The sequence below is a fragment of the Eublepharis macularius genome, chromosome 14 (genome assembly GCF_028583425.1).
Source record: "Eublepharis macularius isolate TG4126 chromosome 14, MPM_Emac_v1.0, whole genome shotgun sequence".
Lineage (NCBI taxonomy): Eukaryota > Metazoa > Chordata > Lepidosauria > Squamata > Eublepharidae > Eublepharis > Eublepharis macularius.
In genome coordinates, this window is record NC_072803.1 from 52,216,108 (window position 1) to 52,239,973 (window position 23,866).

General features: G+C 45.0%; 1 protein-coding gene across 1 annotated transcript in view; it reads right to left on the minus strand.

The window, feature by feature from the left end:
• ASTN2 (astrotactin 2) overlaps positions 1 to 23,866 on the minus strand; it is an 804,644-nt gene that overhangs the window by 558,227 nt on the left and 222,551 nt on the right. The window contains exon 4 of the mRNA XM_054997263.1: positions 7,670 to 8,048. Within this exon, the coding sequence (XP_054853238.1) occupies positions 7,670 to 8,048 (379 nt within the window). The remainder of the gene's footprint in view (positions 1 to 7,669; positions 8,049 to 23,866) is intronic.

Here is a 23,866-nt window from a genome sequence, read left to right on the forward strand (position 1 = left end):
AAGGGAAGAAATAGGTTAGACCAGTCGGGGCAGCCTCCAGCGTCTAGCATTCTGCTCTAAAAAATAAGAGCCAACAGAACTTTTCTGGCAGTGAATTTTGCTCAGAGTTAAGGGGAGGGAGTAGGGTTGCCAGCCTCCAGGTAGTGGTTGGAGATCTCCCGGAATTACAACTGGTCTCCAGGCCACAGAGATCAGTTCACCTGAAGAAAATGGCTACTTTTGGGGATGGACTCTATGGAATTATGCCATGCCCTTTCCTTCCCCAACCCTCCCTCCCTTTCTCCAGGTTTCACCCCCAAGATCTCCAGGAATTTCCCAACTTGGAGCTGGCAACCCTAGGAGGGAGCTAGATACAGTTCTCCTTGATCAGCTGAGGTCTATCTGAATGCCTCTTTTCGTTGAGGTCTAACGAAAGCCTCTTTTTATCGTCATTTAGAAGAACAGAAATGGAAAAAGAGGGAGCAAAGTAAGGGAGAAGAAGAAACCCTCTTGAAACACCGAACACTATAAAAGCTGCTTAGATCATGATTTGGAAAAATAAAATGGAAGTGATGCACCAAGATATTGGGGCTAATTTGCCACCACTCTAACTCACCCTGGGCTGGGTGGTGCCACTTGTCACTGTCATGAGGGCAGCAGGTGTTTCATTGGGACAAGAGGGACAATCATCTTCATAGAAGAGATTCTGAGGAGAACACGGGGTGGGGGGGAGAGACTGCTTTGCTTTCAGCACCAAAAATCTAAAACTTTAATGACCATTAAAACCTCATAGGGTACACCACTGAATGCTAACTTGTCCTCCATCCTCATTTTCTCAGATTGCCATAAAGAAAAGGAGGGAAAGATGACTTTTAGAATACCTTTAGTGTCCAGACTGCAACCTTTAGAATACCTTTAGTCAGGGGTCATTTCATAGAAAAAGAGCTGGAGGAACTCATTAGGATAACTCATTAGCATATGTCATACCCCGTGCCATCACTGGAAGTGTGATTTTCATAACTGATTTGCATATGCCACACCCCCTGACATCACCTATCTTGGCTGTTTTGGACCCAATCCTGGCCATTCTGGACCGAAATTGGGCCCAAAATGGCAAAAGGGGCTGAAAATGGCCAAAAAGGGGCCCAAAATGGTCAGAATCGGGCTGCTGCTGAGTGGGAGAGTGATCCACCACCCATCAGAGGCCCAATCTGGGCCATTTCAGCCCCAATCCAGGCCAAAATGGACCCCAAATGGCCATCAGGTGGGTGGGGCCACCTGTCATGTGACCTCTTTGGGGAAACTGTGTTCAAAACTGTGTTCTGGCGCGTTCCCCCTCAAAAGGAGCCCTGCCTTTAGTGTCAAGCTCTGGTGGGTCAGATCAAAGGCCAAGTATTTCACTCTACCCTTTCTCAGAGTGGCCAATTCAAAGCTCCGGGAAGCCAGCAGCAAAAAATAAGAGGCAACTGATGCAGTGGGAGAATTAATTTTAATTCACTGTAAGACCCTTACACATTTTTAAGGTTGCCCGCTCCAAGTTGGGAAATTCCTGGAGATCTGGGGAGTGAAACCTGGAGAAACCTGGAGAAAGTGGGGTTTCAGAAGGGAAAGGACCTCGGCATGGCATAATTCCATGAAGCCCACCCCCCAAAGTAGCCATTTTCTCCAGGGGAACTGATCTCTGTGGCCTGAAGACCACTTGTAATTCCAGGCAATCTCCAGCCACTACCTGAGGGGTGGCAGCCCTACACATTTCACATATGCTTCCTCAGTGGATCAGGATTAGGGTTGCAGGTCTCCTTACCCTCTGGGCAGGAGGTGAGAGACCTGGCACTGACCTTACTCACAGGGCTATCTGATGACATCATTTCCTGGAAGTGACATAATCACGCAGGCCACGTACCACTCTTGTAGTGCTCCTGCGTTCCACAGTGGGCTGATTTCAGCCCATTTTGGGCTGAATTGGGCCCATTTGGGGCTGAAATTGGCCTGCTGAGGAGCGCAGGAGCACTGCAGAGGCGGCACAACAGGCCCTGGAGTGCTCCTGCACTCCACAAAGGGCCAATTTCAGCCCACTTTCACCAAATTGGGAACATTTCAGGCTGAAATCAGCCCTCAGGAGAATGCTGCGCCATCCAGGAACGCAGCCTGGGAGGTGCATTCCCCGCCTTTTCACTTACCAGCCAGGTAAGTGGGGGGTGGGGTGGAGCATGCGAGCTATGGATCCACTGCCCCCAGTGGGGGACAGGCAACATTAATCAGGATCTATAAAATATAGTCTGAACACTAATGAAGCATACACATAACGCACAGAGGTCTTAAAGTAAATAAAAATTAATTCTCCCACTGCACCAAATGCCTTTTTTTCTCCATTTTGCATTTTTGCTCCATGCTCGGTGTGGCCCTCCTTTTCTTGCTTGCCAGGAAGCCAGCAAACAGTGCCTAGAGTCAACCCGTTCCCCCCTGGTGTTGCCTCACCCCACACCACCTGGAATCCAGAGTCGTACTACTTCGGAACATAAAGGTTTCATCAAGTCTTCACAGCTAAGGGTCATTGAGACACGCATTTCTTTTTTAAATGCACCCCTTTCACTTTTCAAGCCACCTGCCATCACAACACGATACGTCAGTGAGTTTCAAAAGTTAATTATGCACTGTGTAAAGTAGTACCCAGTTCTGTCTGTCCTGTATCTACAGCCCATCACAAAAAAAAAAACCCTTCTCTTTTTCTTTTTTCCATATGGCATGCATCATTTTATAAACCCATAGTAACTAGGCAAGTAATCAGGAAACAGAGTTTTCTCCCCTGTCCATGCTGTCAAGTATACACTAGCTTTAGTGGAGGAGGTGTAAAGTTAATATTCAAAGGAACCCAAGTGAGAGATCAGATATCTATAGAAATTTAATCCACTCCATAGGTTTTTAATATAACACTGAATCTCTACCTACCATACAAATAAAAAATTCACATCTGCAGGGGATTTTAATTCGTTTTACTGTCATGGTTATCAGACTGAGGCTGGCCTCCCTATGGATGTGTGGGTGGTTGCCTGAATTGGGGAGGGGGCAGAAGAGCACAAGAAGAAGAAGCACTTTCTACAGAGCCCCTGAACAGTCTCAGGACTAAGAATCCTCCTGCATTAACAATACATAGCAAGTGAACCAAACTGTGGATAGTGTTTTCATTGTGTGTTCAAGATCACCTTTTTTCCCAGGAGAAATTCTTTAGATAAAATAACAAGAGGTTCTCTTTTCTGTTCTGTTTTACAGTAATTATACTAATAGATGGGTTTGCAATTTATACCATGAGTGTAATTTTCAAACCTATTACCAGTCATTTGTCTGTTCGCCTTCTACAATAAAGTAAGTCACCTACGATTCTAGTTTACAGTTGAGGAAGTGGAATCCCCAGCTCGCACCCTCCACCCCATCCCACTTACCTGGCTGGTAAGTGAAAAGGCGGGGATGTGGCTTTTGGCCTTGCTTGCCCACATTAAAAGGCCATGGAGGAAACAGGATCTGAACTCAAGTCTCTCAGATCCAACTCTCTCAGGGCCAAGCTACACGTGACGAATGACACTTGAACGGCAAGTGTATTTCTCCCTGTTCATTTGCCTTCCACTTGATCCACTTGCCATTCAAGTGTCATTCGTCACTTGTAGCTTGGCCCTCAGTCTCTTTCTTCAAAAGGAGAACAGCAGCAATGTATATCCCAAAGCCAGGGCAAATGCAATATAGATTGTGCAAATCAGGGAGGCTGTATTATTATGAACACCATCATTCAGCGTTTATATAGCACTTTCCCCAAAGCTCAGGGCAACTAATACATACTCTCTTCATAATCTTTACAACCTGGTAAGACAGACCAGTGCTATTATCCCAGTATTACACAAATTTGATGGATGTGGCACACAGAGGACTGACAATTACAGGCCCCTGTGAAGCTGCATACAGAGAGCCTCAATGGAACAAACGGGCGTAAGCATGAGTTCTTCCACGGCTGGGTGTGTTCTGCCTTTGTTCCTCAAAGGACACATCTGCAGCCTCCACCTGGAACTCTGATTACCTCTCCATCAGGAGGGCTGCCCGGTCTGTTTGTTTTTTGAACAGCAGATGAAATGTTTACTGCTTTTTAAAAAAAAATTACACTTTCCCCCTACATTGAATTTTTATACTTGAAAAACTACTTGAAAAAGGGACAGGAGCTGACTCTGTGGCTGACACAAGGATTGCCCAACCAGTGTGTACAAAATGGAAAAAACAGTTTCACCTGGTTTTAATCCAGGAATAAGATCATGCCCCCCAAACTAGGGGCATGCGCCAAAAAAAAGGAGGTTGAATCCAGATTTGGGATTCAAGGTACCATAAAAATTCAGTATCCCTGAAATATAGGTCAGATTGTCTAATCCAGTTTGGAAAGATTAGAGAATCCCAAATTTATCAGGCCATTATTCTCTGTGGGGGGAAATATCTGGAGGGGCTGGGGGGAATTTATCTAGAAAACTTCACCAAATTTGCCAGAAAACTACTCCTTCCTGTCCACTTAAGATCCCCCCAAGTTTCAGGAAGATTGGACCCTGGAGAGAAGTTCTATCGGCCTCTGAAGAAGGTGCCTCTGGCCACTCACCATTGCATTGTTTCCTACGAGGGGAAATATTTCCAAAGCTTTCCAGGCAAAGAAAACCTTAAGCAAAGCCAATCCCTGGCCAAAAGCTAGTCCCAATGCAAGTCCTACTTCCAACGCAAGCTGAACCAACAAAGCCCAACAAAAGCAAACCACAGCAAGGAAACCAATGTCAAGCCAGAGAATCCCAAACTGAAGCAAGGTGTTTAAAAGCAAGCTGCAGGTTTTAAAAGGTGAAGGGCTCTTTTGGAGCTTGGAAGTGGAGGCAGGAAAATGCAGGGCACAGCAAAAGAGCAGCAGTACAAAGTGGCTCAGAACCAAGGCAAGCTCCATAGCAGAAGAGCAGCATAAGCAAGGCTTGCAGGGGACAGGAGATAGCAGGCAGAGAGGCTAGGAGAGCAGCCAGCTGGAAGCATAGGGAGCGATGAAGGCATGGACTGGAGGAGACGCAGGGACGGCATGCCCATTGAGGCCAGGTAGGCGGTTGCCTCAGGGTGCGGGGTGCCGGAGGGGGCGCTGGAGGAGGCGCTGGAGGTGGGAGTGCGTGCCATGGAGCTGCAGCCTCCCAGCCCTCCCGGCCTGCAGCACCGCTGCCACCAGCACATGCCCCCAGCTGGGCGCAGCAGCTGTGGGCAGGTGTCTGGGGTGACGTAGGGCAACCAAGCAGGAGAGCGGGGAGGCCACCTGCACGCTGTCCCAGCCTCCCGCCACAGCAATTGGGCCGTCATCATGCAGGCCGGTGCATGCGCATGTGTGCGTGTGTGTGTCTGGCCCACCGGCCGGCCAGCTGCAAGGACCAAAAACCCTAGCGCCGCTCCTGAGGAGATGGTCTTGCCCCTCCTCCCTCCAATGCCTAAAAATTGCCAAATTAAAGGAATTAAGGAAGTTTAATCTAGCCCACCATGATCTGGCTTCCTGGACTATCTTGGGATTCTCCAGTTTGACCTGGCATAGTGGGATTAAGCCGGATTGTCATAAATCCAGCCACATAGCCAGATCAGGCAAGCTGGATTGCACGCCTCTACCCAAAACATGTCCAGCGGTCTTCCACGGTGGGCTTGATGCTGAATCATGTTCAGCCACTCAATACATCCACAATATAGCTGCTCAGCTACTACTCAGCAGTTTAATGAATTATTCTAAATGTTAAATGACATGTATGGGCCTTATCTATCCACTGGGGTATACTGTTTATACATAAAGTAAAATGTCTACTTTAACAACAACAACAACATTTGATTTATATACCACCCTTGAGGACAACTTAATGCCCGCTCAGAGTAGTTTACAAAGTATGTCATTATTATCCCCACAACAATCACCCTGTGAGGCTGGTGGGGCTGAGAGAGCTCTGAGAGAGCTGAGACTGTTCCCAGGTCACCCAGCTGACTTCAAGTGGAGGAGTGGGGAATCAAACCCGGTTCTCAAGATTAGAGTCCCACGTTCTTAACCGCTACACCAAACTGGCTCTCGTGTACTTTAGTGCACAGTTAGTGTACTTTATTAAATAATTTGGATTGGTTAAAACAGGAAGTAAGGAGGATCCCTATGGCAATTCCTGAGAGTTCCAGATCTTTAGGTTCCATAGACCCCTTATCACTTCCAAACCTTGCAATGATTTTCAGTTTAGGATGTTTCTTGCTGATACATGATCAGATTTACTAGAACAGAATCAGTAGTTTGTTGAAATATTAGCCTACTGTCTTAAACAGGGGGCTGATGTGTGCTCTTGGGGTTATTTAACAATAATGAGGATGAGTAGAATGCTCCCTGTTGTCCATCCCCAACTTCTGGCACTGCAAAACTGAGGATCTCAACAAGGGTTCCTGCAGATGACCTCTTTTGGTACAGCTTATATCACTAGCCCTGATCCTACAACAGTAATGTCAACCATAATGTATACCTGTCTGTTGCTGTGAGCAGGGTTCCATCGTGTAATTTTTCATAATTTAACATGTCATATTAATATGTGTGTGTGTGTATATATGTGCATATGTATATGTGTGTGTATGTATACATGTATGTGTATGTGTGTGTATGTGTATATGTATATGTTTCTTTTTTATAACTAAGTAGCAATACTGTTCTACAAGTACTCTGCAAGTACTTGATCTGCACTTGATCTACACCTCCATTCTTCCCAATCCTTGTTACGAGTGGGCACTGGGGACCCACTCTCTCTCGCCTGCCTGCCTGCCTGCCTGCCTGCCTGCCCCCCTCTCTCTCTCTCATCTGAAACATGAGACTAAACAAAGTACACAATACAAAAGTCAGAAGATGAATTTCCACTTTCCTTGTGACAGGAAGGAAATCCATTTTGGATTCACCCCAAGGAAAGGTACAGAAGAAATAGCAACCAAACTCACCTTGCTATCCACAGCCAAGGCCTAAGAGGCCGAGTATTTTCTTCACTCCCCCACTGACCCTGCTTTCTGGGAATCTAGAGCATGGCATCAACCTACCTGCCTTAGAACTGCATTATAAGATGGTAATTCTGCACTTCAAAGATCAAAAACACCAGATTAAAACCTATACAGTAGTCGCCTGAATATTTCATATCACCCTCCTATACTGCAAGAGATTCCATTCTGAAAGTCGGATAAGATGACTTTGGGATTGTGAAGTTCAGCCTTAAGCAACGGCTGCCACATTATCAGGCGTAGGGACCAGCATGTCCCATACTAGAGGCTGGGTCTCTACAGAGATGCAAAGTACACAAACAACCAAGTTCCTCCAGAGAAAACAATGATTCTCTTTATTTTTACAAAAGGAACTAACTGGTTCTTTTCTACTTCAAAGCACCTGCCACCAACAACATCCCCTACGGTGGGGTCACGAGCAGGACCAGTGACTACATGCCAGGAAACTGCTCTTGGAAACAGAAGCTCATTTTAAAGTACCGCATCCCACTGTGCTCACACAACAAAGCCTGGGGAGAGGGAAGATTGAATGCCCGGCAGGGCTCATACACCCTGCCTCCCCACTCATTCATCACTTCTTAAAGGCTCTCCAGCACATTCCAAAGCCAGCTGTTTCCAACAAAGAAACCCCTGAACAGCAACAAACCTTTCTTTTCATAGTCCATCTTCTCCCCGCTCCTGCCCAGGCTGTCCAGTGGCCGTGGCACAGGGCTTCCAAACTCATCCTCCCTGCAGCCATGTTCAGGTCGCAGAGGGTTCTCTTCCTCCTCGTAGTCATAATCGTCCAGGATGGGGGTCTCACGTATGGGCATGCCAATGACTGAGTTGTGGGCCTGCAAGCGCGAGTTCCGGAAGCTCTCTCTCCCTTGAGGACCCAGCAGCACCGAGGGGATGTAATGGATCTCATGCGTGGCCTCGGTGCTGGCACTCTTCTGCGGGATCCGACGTTGCTTATACCAACGGCGCTGAGCATACAAGGCTACGGTAAACACCAGCAGCAACAAAAGGAGAGCAATCAGACCACCCTGGAAGAAGAGAGAGAGGAACAACATTGAGTGGCTGTTAGACATCCTGCCCCTCCCCTAGCTCGGTTCAGAGTATAATGCCACAGCATTGTTGAGTGCCATGTGCTTCCATGATCCCCTTTTCCTTGCACACTCAAAGCCAGTAGTGAGCAGCTTCTGCTTTGTCACAAACAGTACTGTGTTTTGCAGCCACAACCAAACCAGCAAATGGCAGTCTGCACTTCCAAGCTCCAACTGCCAACTACCATTTGAAGCTGATCTACAATCCTGGTTTTGTAGCCGGACTGCTAACTAGTTTATCAGTTAGAATGGAAACTGTGGTTCATGCCAAATCGGAAACTGAGACCCAAATGCAGAACCATCTTACTCTGAGGGTGTTATAACAGGAACTTAGGAAGATTCCCCTAGTTACCCAAAGAACTGATCTCAGCTGTTCGTGAAGGAACTCAACAGGTTTATTTACATATAACACAAATTGGGCCTAAGGCCCCACCTCCAGCAATTCCAGCAGCCATCTTAACCACCACACTACAGTTTCTTCTTCCCAACCACCAGGAAGCAGTTAGCCTCTCTTCCGAATACTAAGTCCTTCTTAAATTTATTATTCTTTGTAACTCTACCACAAATAGGGTTGCCATCCTCTGGATGGGGATAGAGGCTTCAGAATTAGCCATGATGTCACTTCCAGTTTCAAAACTGGAAATGTTGCCACAGTGTTGCACAATGCTCTAGGAATTTAACAAATCAGTTTCCCAGAGTGTCACTTCTAATCCCAAAACCTGAAGTGATGTCATGGCATCACTGATGCCATTTTTTTTTTGCTTCTTCTTTTGGTCCTGCTTAAACCCATCCAACGTATCATCAATGAGCTACAACCCATCCTGGAAAATGATACCTCTCTCTCAGAAGTCCTGGGTGGAAGACCTCTCCTTGCCTACAGACAGCCCCCCAATCTTAAATGACTTCTCACTCACAATCATGAATCGGCCAGCAGAGTCACCAGCACAGGTACCAGGCCCTGCAAGAGACCCAGATGCCAGCTCTGCCCCTATATCTACCCAGGGAATACAATTACAGGACCCAATGGCATCAACTACACTGTCTCTGGCTCTTACAGCTGCTCATCCTCCAATCTGATATATGCCCTCATGTGCCAACAATGTCCTTCTGCTCTGTACATTGGACAAACCAGCCAACCTCTACGCAAAAGAATAAATGGACACAAATCTGACATTAGAAATGGAAACGTCCAGAAACCAGTGGGAGAACACTTCAATCTACCAGGACATTCCATCAAAGACTTAAAGGTCGCTGTAGTTCAACAGAAATCTTTTAAAAACAAAATCCAACGGGAGGCTGCTGAATTGGAATTAATATGCAAAGTTGACTCTGTCAAGCTGGGACTGAATAGGGGCTATGAATGGTTATCACATTATCACAGGTAACAGATCTCCTTTACAGAGGCGGGGTCTGGGGGAGCCCAGTGGCACCTGGCATGGGCTTTCAGGGACCACAGATCTCTTTGTCAGATGCATCTGGCAGGGAGAGCTGTGGTTATCGAAGGCTTATACTGCATTGGAATTGGATGGTCTAGCTGTTTTACTGCTACAAACTAACAGAGCAAACTCCTTTGAAGCCTCACACCAAAAGGAGATGTTTACATTTACTAGCAAAGGAATGTCTTGGTTGCATCCTCCCTCTCCCCCCCTAATTGCATCTTCTCTCTCCTCCTCTCCTCCCCCCTCCTCTTCTATATTTGACCAGTTTCTGTACCATGCATCTGACGAAGAGAACTTGATTCTCGAAAGCTTATGCTACAATAAAATTGGTTAGTCTTAAAGGTGCTACTGGACTCTTTTTGATTTTGCTGTTAAATCAGTAAGAGTTGTTTAGTTTTGAAAAGAAAGTACAGCATAAAATTCAATTTCCCCCCAAAATTTCTGTTTTTCTTTTTTCCTGGCATGTCTCCCCCCCCCCCCCCGGCCGCCCATAGCTTCAAAAAAATCTGGAAATGTTACATCTCTAGCTGAGAGAGCAAGACTGGCTCAAGGTCACCAGGGAACATCATGGCCAAATGAGGATTTAAACCCAAGTTACCCTAGGCCAACCCTGTAAGCGCTAGAGTGTGCACCCTTTCCAGACTTCGTTGTTTATGTACAAACTAGCAACAGAGCCTGTTGTAAAAATAAATACAATAAGCTCTAGCATTGGAGCACTGGGAGGCCTGTGCCATCACATCCCTCTCAAGGCCCTGCAGCCAGTGGAGGCAGCGGGAAGGCTGCACGGGGAGGGATCCCCCCACACTGTGCCTCCCTGCCAGCTCCGCAGTCAGGCCTCTGAGGGCTGCAGAGATGGTGGGAGGTGCAGTGTGGCTCCGCAGCTGCTGTAGAGGAAGGGGGACAGCCCCCCCAGGGGGAGCTCTCTTGCTCTGCGCTTTCCCACCAACTCCATAGGCAGGTCTCTGAGGGCTATGGAACCAGTGGGAGGCAGAGTGCGGCCCCACTGCCACCACAGAGGTGGCAGGAAGACCACACAGGGGGAGCTCCCCAGTGATGTGCCTCCCCACCGAATATGCAGGCAAGCCTCTGAGGGCCGCGGAGCCAGGTGGTGGTGCAGTGCAGTACCATAGCTGCCACGGAGGCATCAGGAAGGCCGCACAAGGGGAGCTCCCCCGTGCTGCGCCTCCTCATCGGCTCCACAGGCAAGCCTCTGAGGGTTGGGGAGCCGGCGGGAGGTGCAGTGCAGCCCCGCCACTGCAGAAGCGGCAGAAAGGCTGCACAAGGGGAGCTCCCGCCAGCTCCGCAGGCAGGCCTCTGAGGGCTGCAGTGCCAGTGGGAGGTGCAGTGTGGCCCTGCCACTACTGCGGAAGTGGTGGGAAGGCCGCATGGGGGGAGCTCCCCAGTGCTGTGCCTCCCCGTCAGCTCCGCAGGCAGGCCTCTGAGGGCTGTGGAGCCAGTGGGAAGTGCAGTGAGGCCCTGAAGCTGCCGTGGAGGTGGCAGGAAGGTGACACAGAGGAGTGCTGCATCTTCCCACCAGCCCCACATGCCCTCAGAGGCCTGCCACCAATGTCTCATTTTTTTGTCCTGGCTCAGGTGCCACAGTGCACCTGCGCCAGGATAAAAAGTGAGTTGTCAGGAACACATCTCAGCTTTTATATAGTAGGATGATGCATGCATATATAGCACCTGTGAAAGAGAGGAGTCACAGCTCAGGGGCAGGGCATCTACTGTGTATGCATAAGATCTCGTTAATCCCCAGCACTCCCCTATACTGAATCTCATATAAGAGATGTTAGGAAAGATCTCATGATTCTAATGTAATACAATGTATGTTTTTAATGTGATTAATATATTTAACGTATTTTAATGTGCTCAAGACTGTTGTTACCACTCTGAGCCTGTGTGTAGGGACAGTGGGTAGAAATGTAATGAAAATTGATTGACTGAATGAATGAATGAATGAATGAAGGAAGGAAGGAAGGAAGGAAGGAAGGAAGGAAGGAAGGAAGGAAGGAAGGAAGGAAGGAAGGAAGGAAGGAAGGAAGGAAGGAAGGAAGGAAGGAAGGAATCCTCCTCTGGCTGAGAAATGCTGCCTGCCAGAGGACTAAGCTAGTTAGGCAGATAGTCCAATCCATATGCGAAGACTGTATACTGAGACCTTGACCTTCAACTGACATTGAATGGGCCCTGACCTACACTGGGTTACGGCAACGTTCTTTTAAATAAAAATAAGGAGAGGAGAAGAGCCTTGGGGACAGAGAGAGAGAGAGAGAGAGAGGACTGCAGATCTTTTACCTAAGCAGAAGAAAATTTTCCCCAGAGAAGAGGATAAAGATGAAAATGAATTAAAAGTGCTGCAGGCTGGGATGAAAATAGGCCTGAAAAGGCTGGATGCTGGATCAAGAGGTTATTGTGGAGTGCCCAGTGTGGTGCCTGCCAACACCTTCCCTGGAGCCTGCCAAATATTTTTAGAAAGTGGGCAGAGGAAGATGGGACTTTTGTCCAGCAGGGCTTCTGATTGGCTGAGTGGATTTTAAAAAATAACTTTTGGCAGCAGCTGCCACCACTGCACAAGGATCTTCAATGCATGCCTGAAGGTAAACTGAGCAATTGCAAGAGAATAATTTGAAACAATGCGTACATTTCAAAAGGCATCCTGTTAAGCAGAGCTTCCGCCTGAAATGTTGAAGAGCTACTATCAGAGTTATGTATAAGCATGCTCCCTGACATGTTGTGGCTGGCTGTGCCTCCTGCAGCAGCTGTGTTGCGGTTATGCCCATCACCATGCGTCCGAATTCAAAAAGTGCCCACAGGCTCAAAAAGGTTGGGGACCTCTGGTTACTATATTCTGCTCTCCAGCATAAGTAGCAGGCTTGAAATAACATCTCCGCAGTGGTTTGACTGACAACGTCTTTACATCCTCCGGCACTCATATGCATTCATACTGCATATCACCAGAAACTTTTCCTGCACACAGCCCACTGAAACAAAAAGGACATGAAGAAGAACATTTTGATTATAAGGCAAACAGACCATTCTCTCACCTCTGTGCTGCGCTAGCAATTTACAGCTTGGCACATTTTGTAGAGTGTAAATTGTTTTTATTTATAATATATATGTTTACCCCACCCTTGCATCCACTACTGAATTCACAATAAATGTTAATAATACTAAGTAACAAGATTAAAGAAGTCCAGAGCCAAATGAAAACACTTGTACACACACGCGGCCAACCAGCAGTTATAAGAACTTCCCATAGTTTTAAATAAAGACGTATACAGAAAAGGGCAATTTCCACACGTTGTTAATGTTACGCAACATTGTGCAACACTCACGGAACACTAGCATCTTTACGGCACGATTTCTGACATCATCGTGCCACGAAAACGGAATCATGGTGACCTCAGAAATTGTGCCATGAAGAGGCCACCATTCTGCGAGTGTGGTGTGATGTTAACAACGTGTGAAAACGGCCAAGGTCTTTGAAAACAGAAACTGTTCAAGCCGACACAAAATAATCAACTATCGAGGAAGTACGGCAATCCTTGCTAGGGAGAGTGACACAACCCTGGTGCTACTACACAGAAGGCTCCATTTAGTGTACACATCCATCATTTTTCAGATCACGGAAGCACAAAAAAAGCACCTCCAAAGATGTCTTTTAAGTGTCCAAATAAGTTCATATGGTCAAAGACGATCATTAAATTATGCTCTCTCTTCCTTGCCCTTGCCCTGCATCTCCACTAGCAGCACAGTTTCATCACCATTAGACACAAGAGGAGCTGCAGAAAAATGTTCAGCTCTCCTTCAAAAGCTTAACTCAGGGGCAATATTTAAGTAGGGGCAAGTATCCTTGCTGGTTCAAGCCTAGGCACCAGCCATGCCAGACGGAACACTCCCCTATTGCTGATGAGCCCAGCAGCTAGACTGAGCAGTGGAGAAACAAGGAGCAAAGACACAACGGAGAAGGGGGTACAGCACCGCCAGGATGAGGTCACCAAGGCACCAGGCAAAATGACTCTGCGGAGTTAAGTACGGCAGTTTTCATTAAAACCCCCCCACCATCCTCAAGCCTCATCTCCTTTCTCATTTAGTACCATAATTGACACTAATAGTCAAAAAAGGGCTCAGGGAGGCAGAATGACTTTGCTAAATTGGGAAAGTCAAGCAAGCAAACAGCTTCTGCCGGGAAGCTTCAGTAGTCAAATAGGACTCCAGCACTAATCTCAAGTGAACCAGCCTTAGCCCTTAGGGGCAGGGAGAATTTGGGGTACGCAGAGCTGGAGCACTTGAGAACACAGAAGGGACTTCTGTCTCAGACTTACTAAAAGCAAGTGGAATTAAAAATCTGTTCAGTTAAGGGGGCACCACAGTTCAATAGGCGATGCAGTTTTACAATCCTCTCTCTTCCTATTTAAAAACAACCGCATTTTCATTATACAACAGTGTTGGGGGTGGGGAGGAAAAAAAGCGGATTTATGTCAGCATAAATCACAGGCTTTGGCCGCAACTAAGCAAATGTGTTTAAAACATTTTGTTGCTGTTTACCATTTATTTCCTGGGTTGCCAGCCTCAAGGTGGTAGCTGGAGATCTGGTATTACAGCTTATCTCCAGGCCACAAAGATCAAGAACCCCAAAGGAAACGGCTGTTTTGGAAAGTGAACTCTATGGCATATTATGGCACTGAGGTCCCTTCTCTCACCAAACTCCACCCTCCCCAGGCTTCACTCCCCCCCCCAAAAAAAATCTCCAGGAATTTCCCAAGCTAGAGCTGGCAACCCGTCTTGCTAAATTTTATTTTATTGCAATTCTTAAATAGTGGTTTTACAGACTAAACAAATATATGTATGTATATTAACATAACCTTTACAGATTGAAAGCTTCAAGCTTTCCGGTGATTTTTTAATTCTGTTAATAGTTTAAAGGATACACAGCCCACTCTGCTTATATATCTAATCAGCTAAACAATATGTTATTAGAAACAACACTCAAAAAGCGCTACTTGCTAACAGTGAGCAGAGCCCGGCAGTTCCTTAGAACACGACTTGACAAATCACAGATGCCAGATTAGCATGGCGCCTAGACATTTTGTTGTGGTGCCTAGTATTTTCAGCAATGATTCTCTTAGCTACTCTCAGTAGAAGCTGAAAGCTTATTTGTCATTTTGCATTAGAATGTTTTGTTGGATAACAAAAATGTGCATGAAATTCCTGTTGTTGCATTGGTATGTAAGCTTAACTTTGTACCATTCCATGGTGGTAGAGGAATTCATTTCTTAAGCAGTTGCTTTTCATACTGACTCCAATATTCAACTAAATGGAAGTTTCTTAAACAATTAGGGAATTACAAGAAACAAAGGATAAGTTAGACTAGGGTTAGAAGTCTGTTTTTGTTTGTTTGTTTGTTTTGGTGCTGACAACAAAAGTTACCTCTATACTTTGTCACTGCTTTAATAAAATGACAGGAAACTTTAAAAAGATTATGATTAGGTTCTATTATGGGAGTAGTTAGAAATAGAGATGGGCACGAACCTAAATACAACCCAAAAAAACCCACAAACCAGGCCAGTTCGGGGTTCGTGTAAGCTTCTTTTCATGGAACTTCCACAAACTGTATACTGGCTCCTTGGGTCGTATTTACAGGGGCAGTTTAAATGGCCATTTCCCTGGCCATTTAAGCGACTTGCAAGGGCGGGTCTCTTTAAACTATCAGGTGGCAGGGGGGATCCCTCCACCACATGCCAGCTGATAGTTTAAAGGGACCCTTTAAACTGCCCAAAGACCAGCCCTCTTACCCCCCAGCCCCAGCCCCAGCCCCACACTTACCTTCCCCTGTGGTGCGGCATCGTTCCTCTCCTCCCGGGAGGGGCGGGAAGGCCGTTTTTGGCCTCTTCTGCTGCCCCAGGGGGCCACAGGGCAGCGGAAGAGGCCGAAAACGGCCTTCCTGCCCCTCCTGGGAGGAGAGGAAGGACACCACGCCGCAGGGGAAGGTAAGTGTGGGGCTGGGGCTGGGGTTGGGGGTGGAGGGTAGGGATAGGGGGCTGGGGTTTGGGCAGTTTAAAGGGCCCTGCCACTGGCAGGTCCCTTTAAACTATCAGCTGGCAGGCGGTGAGGGGGGATCCCTCCTGCTGCCTGCCAGCTGATAGTTTAAAGGGACCTGCTGTTTGCAAGGCAGGAAAAGGCCCTTTAAACTGTTAAATGCCCCTTCCCTGCCACTGGTAAGGCCAGAAAGGGGCATTTAAACCCCACGAACCACGAACCACAAACTTGTTCGTAACTGGGCCAATTCCATGGTTCGTCATGAAACCCACGAAGCACGAACCTCCAGGTTCGGGGGGGGGGGGTTGTTCTGTGCCCGTCTCTAGTTAGAAAATATGATCTTTAAAATACAAAAGCCTGAATTTTGAAAAGTGAGTCTGGGTCCTAAAGACTCCTAAAGAGAGTCTGGCTCCTAGAGTCAAAAGAATATTTGGCAAGCCCTGCTTTTAGAATGTGTTTAAAAAAAAAAAAACAGGGTTTGTTCGAAGTTTTAAGGTTTGTAACTTTTGCATGCCTTACTATTTATGCCCACACCTCCCGAATGACTCAACATCATGTTCTGGATGACTCTGGTCAGGCTTGATTCAGATATAGGGTTGCACTTAAGAAACTCTGAGAGTATAGTTAGCTTTCCTATATCAAATCATTTAACTCCTAGCAAGTCGTAAACCGCAGATAACAATTTAGGTTGTATACCAGTTATTCTACACAAGTAATACAATGATGGAGTGTTTGCTTCCATTCTATGCCTTTATTATTACAATATAAAAATAAAGAGTCCAGTAGCACCTTTAAGACTAACCAATTTTATTGTAGCATAAGCTTTCGAGAATCACGTTCTCTTCGTCAGATGCATGGAGGGCAGAAGGAAACTGGTCTGTAGTAGCAAAATCAAAAAGAGTTCAGCAGCACCCCTAGACTATCTCATTATCACAGGTAACTGATTTCCTTTACAGAGGCGCGGTCAGGGGGAGTCCAGTGGCACCTGACGTGGGCTTTCAAGGACCACAGTTCTCTTTGTCAGATGCATCTGGCGGGGAGGACTGTGGTTATCGAAGGCTTGTGCTGCAGTGGAATTGGATAGTCTAGGTGCTGCTACTGAACTCTTTTTGATTTTGCTACTACAGACTAACATGGCAAACTCCTTTGAACCTTTACACAAGCAAACTGATCCCCACACCAAAAGGAGCTGTTTGCATCTCCATATCAAAGGAGTTGTTTACATCCCCCCTCTCCTCCTCCCCCCTCCCTTCCCCTCTCCTCCTCTATATTTGACCAGTTTCCTTCTGCCCTCCATGCATCTGACGAAGAGAACGTGATTCTCGAAAGCTTATGCTACAATAAAATTGGTTAGTCTTAAAGGTGCTACTGGACTCTTTTATTTTTATTTTGCTACTACAGACTAACATGGCTAACTCCTCTGGATTTATTATTACAACATAATTATTCAACATTCGTAATAAAGAAGTTTTGAGGCAAAAATGAGAAGCAGAGGCTAGGTACATTATAGCAGAAAAAGTTGTACAGCCGTATTGATACATCCAAAATCCAAAAACAAGAACAAAACCAATGCAATACCTTTTAAGCTAAGCAGGGTCAACCTTGGTTAGTGATTAGATGGGAGACCTCCAATGAGGATCAGGGCTACAGAGACAGGCACTGGCAAATCACCTCTGTTAGTCTCTTGTGATGAAAATCCTACCAGTAGTCACCATAAGTCAGCGATGACTTGAGGGCACTTTCCACCACCACTAGACCTTAACAGTATGGCCTAAAAAATTGGCTTTTCTAACTTTCTGTCTTTTAAAAATTTGCAATATCGACACTGATTAAGAGTTCTGGCAAGCTCCCAAGCTTGCATGATGTTTTGTGTTAGTTTGGCTGGTCCTGCTAAAAGTTATTACACTGATTTGGTTTTGGGTTTGGATATGCGCACAGTGCTAAGTTTCATGGTACACACAATGAACTACCACAGTCCAGAAGCTCTGGGGAAGAGGAGCATTGCTGGTGTTCTGCTGATAAAAGGGTTCAGTGTTCAGCCACATGTCTTCTGGTAGGAACCTCTGATCTAATCACTTCTTGTTTGAACAGGAAATGCACACACACACACATATGCAGAAAGAGCTTTCTTAAAAGTTAAACTTAGGTGGCATTCTGGAAGGCCTCGTTTTAAGCTCCTCCATCACTCCCTCCCTTTGACTGAATTGTGCAACCAAAAGGGGAAGGAAAAGGGATAATGTAAGAAATGTGTTATTTGACAATGTGTCATTCCAAAACTGATTATTTCTGTCTCAGGGCTTTTTCATATTCCTGAACAATAGCCACGTCCTGGGGGGATTTAGCATTCTAAAACTGGATTTATAATACTCTGTTCTGCTGTGATAAGAACATGGGCCTTTAATCCTCTGAGCTGTGAATATGCATATTCTCTCACATAATAGCCTTTTTTGCCACACTGTGGTGCCCCCGAGCCACATGAGCACCTGCAAGGAAAGGCAAATTCAGGTGGCTTTGAACATATGTTGGTTCCAAGCATCTCAGAGCATCCAGAACTTGGAATGCTCACAGGAAAATACCTAGAACGATACACAAAGAACTGAATATTTCTCTGCTGCCTATGAACAGCATGGCCACACAAATGACTTTAAACAGGGTGGCTGCAAATGCCACAAGAGTCTGTAATAGCAAAGCTGTAATTCCTTGACTGTACTAAACTGTGCTCCCTCTTGGATACACACCTTAATGTGGTGAGGAGGTTTGAGTGTGTCAGTGAAGCTGAGAGCAACAGCACCAGGAATGCAGGCTTGATCAAGAGTCCAAACTCCTGGAAGAGTCACTCAAGGCAGAACGGTCAAAGCTCAGACATCAGACTAAGAAGCATCCACTCCCTTCAGGAATCAGCAGAGTTGACTCTTCCAAAGGTGATGGCAGCAGAGGGCTAACTACTGGGTGACAGCAGTAATGGAAGGATGGCATGGACCTTCAAAGAAGACTCTTTTGATGAAGAACTAGAAATCATAGAAAGTGAAGTAAAAGTTGCACTCAAAGCAATTGGAAGAAACAAAGCACCTGGAGTAGATGGAATATCAATAGAGCTGTTGATGGAAACAGAGTCCATCAAAATCTTAACAAGAATCTGACAACAAATAAGGAAAACAAAACAATGGTCCACAGATTGGAAATACTCAATCTACATTCCAATTCCAAAAAAGGGGATGCCAAAGAGTGCAGCAAGTATCAGACAACGCTGTTGGTTTCCCATGCAAGAAAAGTGATGCTTAAAATTCTACAACAAAGACTCTTACCATACATGGAACAAGAAATGCCCGATGTTCAAGCTGGATTCAGAAAAGGAAGAGGCACTAGAGATCACATTGCAAATTTATGATGGCTAATGGAACATACCAGGGGATTTCAGAAGAAAATCAGCCTGTTTTTTATAGAATACAGCAAAGCTTTTGACTGTGTGGATCATGAAAAGATATGGAGAATGTTAAAAGACATGGGGGTGCCACAAAATCTGATTGTTTTGATGCACAACTTGTACTCTGAACAAGAGGCTGCTGTCAGGACAGAATATGGGGAAACAGAATGGTTTCCAATTGGCAAAGGTATCAGACAAGGATGCATATTATCTCCCTACCTGTTCAATCTCTAGGCAGGAAATATCATAAGGAAAGCAGGATTAGATCTAGAAGAAGGTGGAGTGAAAATAGATGGAAGGAATATTAACAATGTGAAATATGCAGAAATATGCAGTAACCATGTTACTGGCAGAAAATAATGAAGTCTTGAAACAATTACTTACAAAAGTTAAAGGAGAAACAACTACAGATAAAGGTTAAAGGAGAACTAGAAAGATAAAGGAGAAAGCGCTAAAGCAGGATTACATCTGAACATCAAAAAGACAAAAGCAATAACTACTGAGGAAATACACCATTTTAAAGCTGTCAATGAGGAAATTGAAATAGTTCAAGATTTTCTATTCCTTTGCTAAATCATAAACCAAAAGGGAGACTGCAACCAAGAAATCAGAAGACGACTGAGACCTGGAAGATCAGCTATGAGGGAACTAAAAAAGATCCTTAAAGATAAAGATGTGTCCCTGGGAACCAAGATCAAGATAATCCAAACTATGGTATTCCCTGTTACTATGTACAGATATGAAAGTTGGACAATGAAGAAAACTGACAGGAAGAAAATTGATTCATTTGAAATGTGATGTTGGAGGAAAGTTTTGCATATACCATGGACAGCCAAAAAGACAAATAAGTGGGTACTAGATCAAATCGAGCCTGAATTCCCTCTAGAAGCTAAAATGATAAAACTGAGGCGATTGTACTTTGGTCACATCATAAAAAAACAAGATTCTCTGGAAAAGTCAATAATGCTAGGAAAACTGGAAGGCAGTAGGAAAAGAGGAAGACACAAAATTAGATGTCTTGACTCAATAAAGAAAGCCACAGCCTCCAGTTTGCAAGATCTGAGCAAGTCTATTAATGATAGAACATTTTGGAGGTCTTTCATTTATATGGTTGGCACAGGTCAGAGGTGACTTGACAGCATATAACACAATACACAGTAAACTGTGAGCCATTGTACAGGTTTTACAAAAAGACACACAAGTTGTGTGTTTTCACAATCACGTTTGTGAGATACTGCCTAAAGAGGGTTTTCTATTTTTTTACTCCCTCGGTTGTACACCATATCCCTGCCATCTCCTTTCCCCACCAATTACCATTGCCAATCATCCTACCATCTGAGACTAGGATGTCAGAGACCTTTAAGTGCAACTACTGTGATGGGACTTCAAGACAGCCAGTCAGGAATGTGGCTGGTTCTCTCACTAGTTTCATTCCCTAGCATCGAAATGGAAAGAGTCTAATAATTATAGCTGTTGGGACACAATCAATCAATCAATCAATCAATCAATCAATCAATCAATCAATCAATCAATCAATCAATCAATCAATCAATCAATCAATCAATCAATCAATCAATCAATTCTTTATTGGAATAAGAATACATAGAGTGAAAAATGATATACAGACTGCATTACAGTTACAAATAAATAAATATACCATCCGACTGGTTGGAACACATACAGGTAAACTGGTGGCCAACCATCCTTCATCGAGAGATAAAGGTTCCCTACCTAAACCTCTCAGGGTACAACTTTTATGACAGCAAGTCTACAAAGAAGCAGCCAGGCACAAATTCCCACCAGGCGGAAAGGTGCATTGTTCTCAGGAACAAGGGTTTACTGAGCAGCAATTTCAGGAGGTGAAACTGAGAAATGTAAATTACAGTTCCAATCTGATCATAATTATACCCTGCTAGAGGGCTTTCATTCAATTAGAGTTACTACATTGCTCTACATCACATGTGCTAGAAAAGGCATTTCCTTCTGCTTCAACAGATAAGTGTACCTCCTCCCTAGGAGAACAGTATTCATTACAGGGAATCACCCATCCATGCTACAGAAAGTCATGCGTACAGCTCACCACGAACTGAAGCTTCTGTGCATTCATTGCAATGTAGGTGTTAAATCAAAAAGCTTCGACACCACAACAAAATCCACACTCAGAGCTTGTCCTTCTGTAAACGGCCCATTTTGCTCAATATTTTGGACTTTTCAGTTAGGAACTTTTTGGTGAAAGGATATGAATCCTGGACCAACAGCAAGTGAATATCTGCTTTATTTTCTTATGCTCCTCTGCTGGGTGAACCTCCCAATGTAATATCCTGCAGAAATTTAATGTGTTGTTTACTCCTCCTCACCGATCATTAATGATGATAAATAGGACACCGGCTAGTACCAATCTGCACTGAATCCCCCCAGACACAGCTTCCCCTCCCCGCTCCATGGCCTGTCATTCATCATCTTCTTCATCACATCCCTCCCATTGCAGAGGTGTCTGCGAGCCTAAAGTGCACCATCTCTGCAAACCCGAAGGAAGAGGCGCACAGGCAAAGAATTCCTCCTCTTCATCATCACTTGCCAAAATGCAAAACAGAACTGCTGAATGTTTGCAGATTTAATTTATGTGTATTATATATGCATGTTCCTTTGATCAGAGGGAAAATAGTGCTAAAAAAGCAAACACTTCCAGTAGTTTTACTAGTTTTCGACAATGTAATGCAGCTTATTTATCGTATTTATTTACTTAGTGTATACCCATCTTTTCTCCCCAATAATGACCCAAAATGCCTTACATCATTCTCCTCTCCTCCATTTATCCTCAGAACAACCCTAAAAGGTAGGTTAGGCTGAGAGTTTGTGACTGGCTTAAGGCAATGCAGCAAGCTTCCATGGAAGAAGGGAGATTTGAACCCAGGTCTCCTGGATCCTAGTCTAAAACTCTGACCACTACATACACTATCCCATCTCCAGGCTTTGGACTTCTCTGCGACCGCAGCTCTTGATTTAGATTATAGCAAGCCTTAGATTCTGATCATTTGGCTTTCAACCCTTGGGCCACCCTTGACCCATCTTCCTGGTTCTCCATCCAGTGTTTTTTTGCCTCGCCTCTGCCTGTGTTTTCAACCTTGACAGATTCTAACAGGACATGCGAGGTGGGGATTTCCATCTCCTCCACTTTGAGCAGTAATATCTACAGCCCTTGGCAGTAAAAGCCTGCTTCCTTCTAAAAGCTAAAGGTGAAAATGGATTCATCATATTGTAATCAAAGGTTGAGTCTAATCTACGTGTTTAAGAAGTCAGTCTCCTCTGTAAAGAGTATATTAATGTACGTCTCTATTAGGTACTATACCAACCATATACACAGAGGACATAAATTTAATAGCAGGTACAAGCCCTACAAAGATACAGAATATGCACAAGAGGGCAGAGCTACAGTTGCTGTGGGAACCTTGAACTTTAAAGCCTGCGACTTCTTGTGCATAAAAATAATCACAGTGAAGAAATATTCCATTTCCATACAGTTTTATCTTAAAACTGAATCTCGTTTTCTGTTTCAGGGAAGGATCGAAACAAGAACAGCAAACCTGCCAAGGAGATATTTCCTTTGACTAAAATATGCACCGCCATGTTCCGCAGAGTGCTCATTTGAATTCTCTCGAGGTCTAGTCTGAAGACAGACTCACACCAAGAAAAATGCAAAGCTGCGGGAATGTGCTTCTGAACCTGGAATCAGTGCTCAGTCTTCAGGCGTGCCAAAAAGTGTTGCCCTCAAATAAGGTCTGTAGTCGTTCTCAGGTCTGATCTGTAGTCGTTCTCAGACTCCACAGAGATCCTGATGCTGTGATGTGAGGAGCGAGGTGTGTGTGTGCACTTTCCCACAACACTTTTTTTCAAACAATTGGCCAGTCAACTGGGTCAACCACTTAGAACACAGACCCTTCTACTAACCTGCATAATTTGGTATGTTCTTTTTCAACGTTATGCACAAAGTGTGAATAGTAACAAAAGGAAGCTCAACAAATCCAAAAAGCAAAACAGATTTCCCTTTATTTTATAATCTATGCGTGGAACAGGAAGACAGTGTGTCTACCTTCCGATGACTGTCAAATAACTTTATTTCACTTTCACATACTGCGGGCAGCAAGCTTCCCAGATGATGAAACTAAGTTTGTTTATTTACTTAATTTATACTCCATCTTTGTCTTAAATGAGGATCCAAAGCGGCTTACATAATTCTCCTCGCCTCCATTTTATCCTCACAACAACCCTGAGAGGTAGGTTAGGCTCAGAGTGTGGGATTGGCCCAAGATCACCCAGCAAGCTTCTATGGCAGAAAGGGATTCAAACCTGGGTCCTCCCAGATCCTCCTAACCATTACACGACACTGGTCCTTGGCTTCAATGGTAATACCTCAGCTACTTATACAAAGTAAAGACTCCGTCCTGATCCCACAGATGAACTGATTTTAATTGCAATTTCTCGTCTCCTACAACTGCTTTAATCTTCAGAGTCACGGTAGCTTATTTCCTTGTTTTGTTTTTGCATTGACCTATATTCTCTAATGGCTTGATTTCATAACATGAAGTAATGGTGCTGGATCCAAGGAGCGACTGAAACTTTTAAGAATAACTCTCCACCACCCTACGATGCCCAGGCTGCTGGAGCAGGGGGACTCTGCCTTTCAAAGAAATGCTTCAATTCCCATTCAAGTTCTAGTCAAGAGGAAAAGCATGAACAGGTACAAAGATTCTCCAGGAGTGCACAGGAATGCCTCCAGCTACACCTGTCTATTGAAGAGGAGGAATGACAGAGAAGTATAATTTCTGGAAATCTGAACCCATTGCCTCATTTTCCCC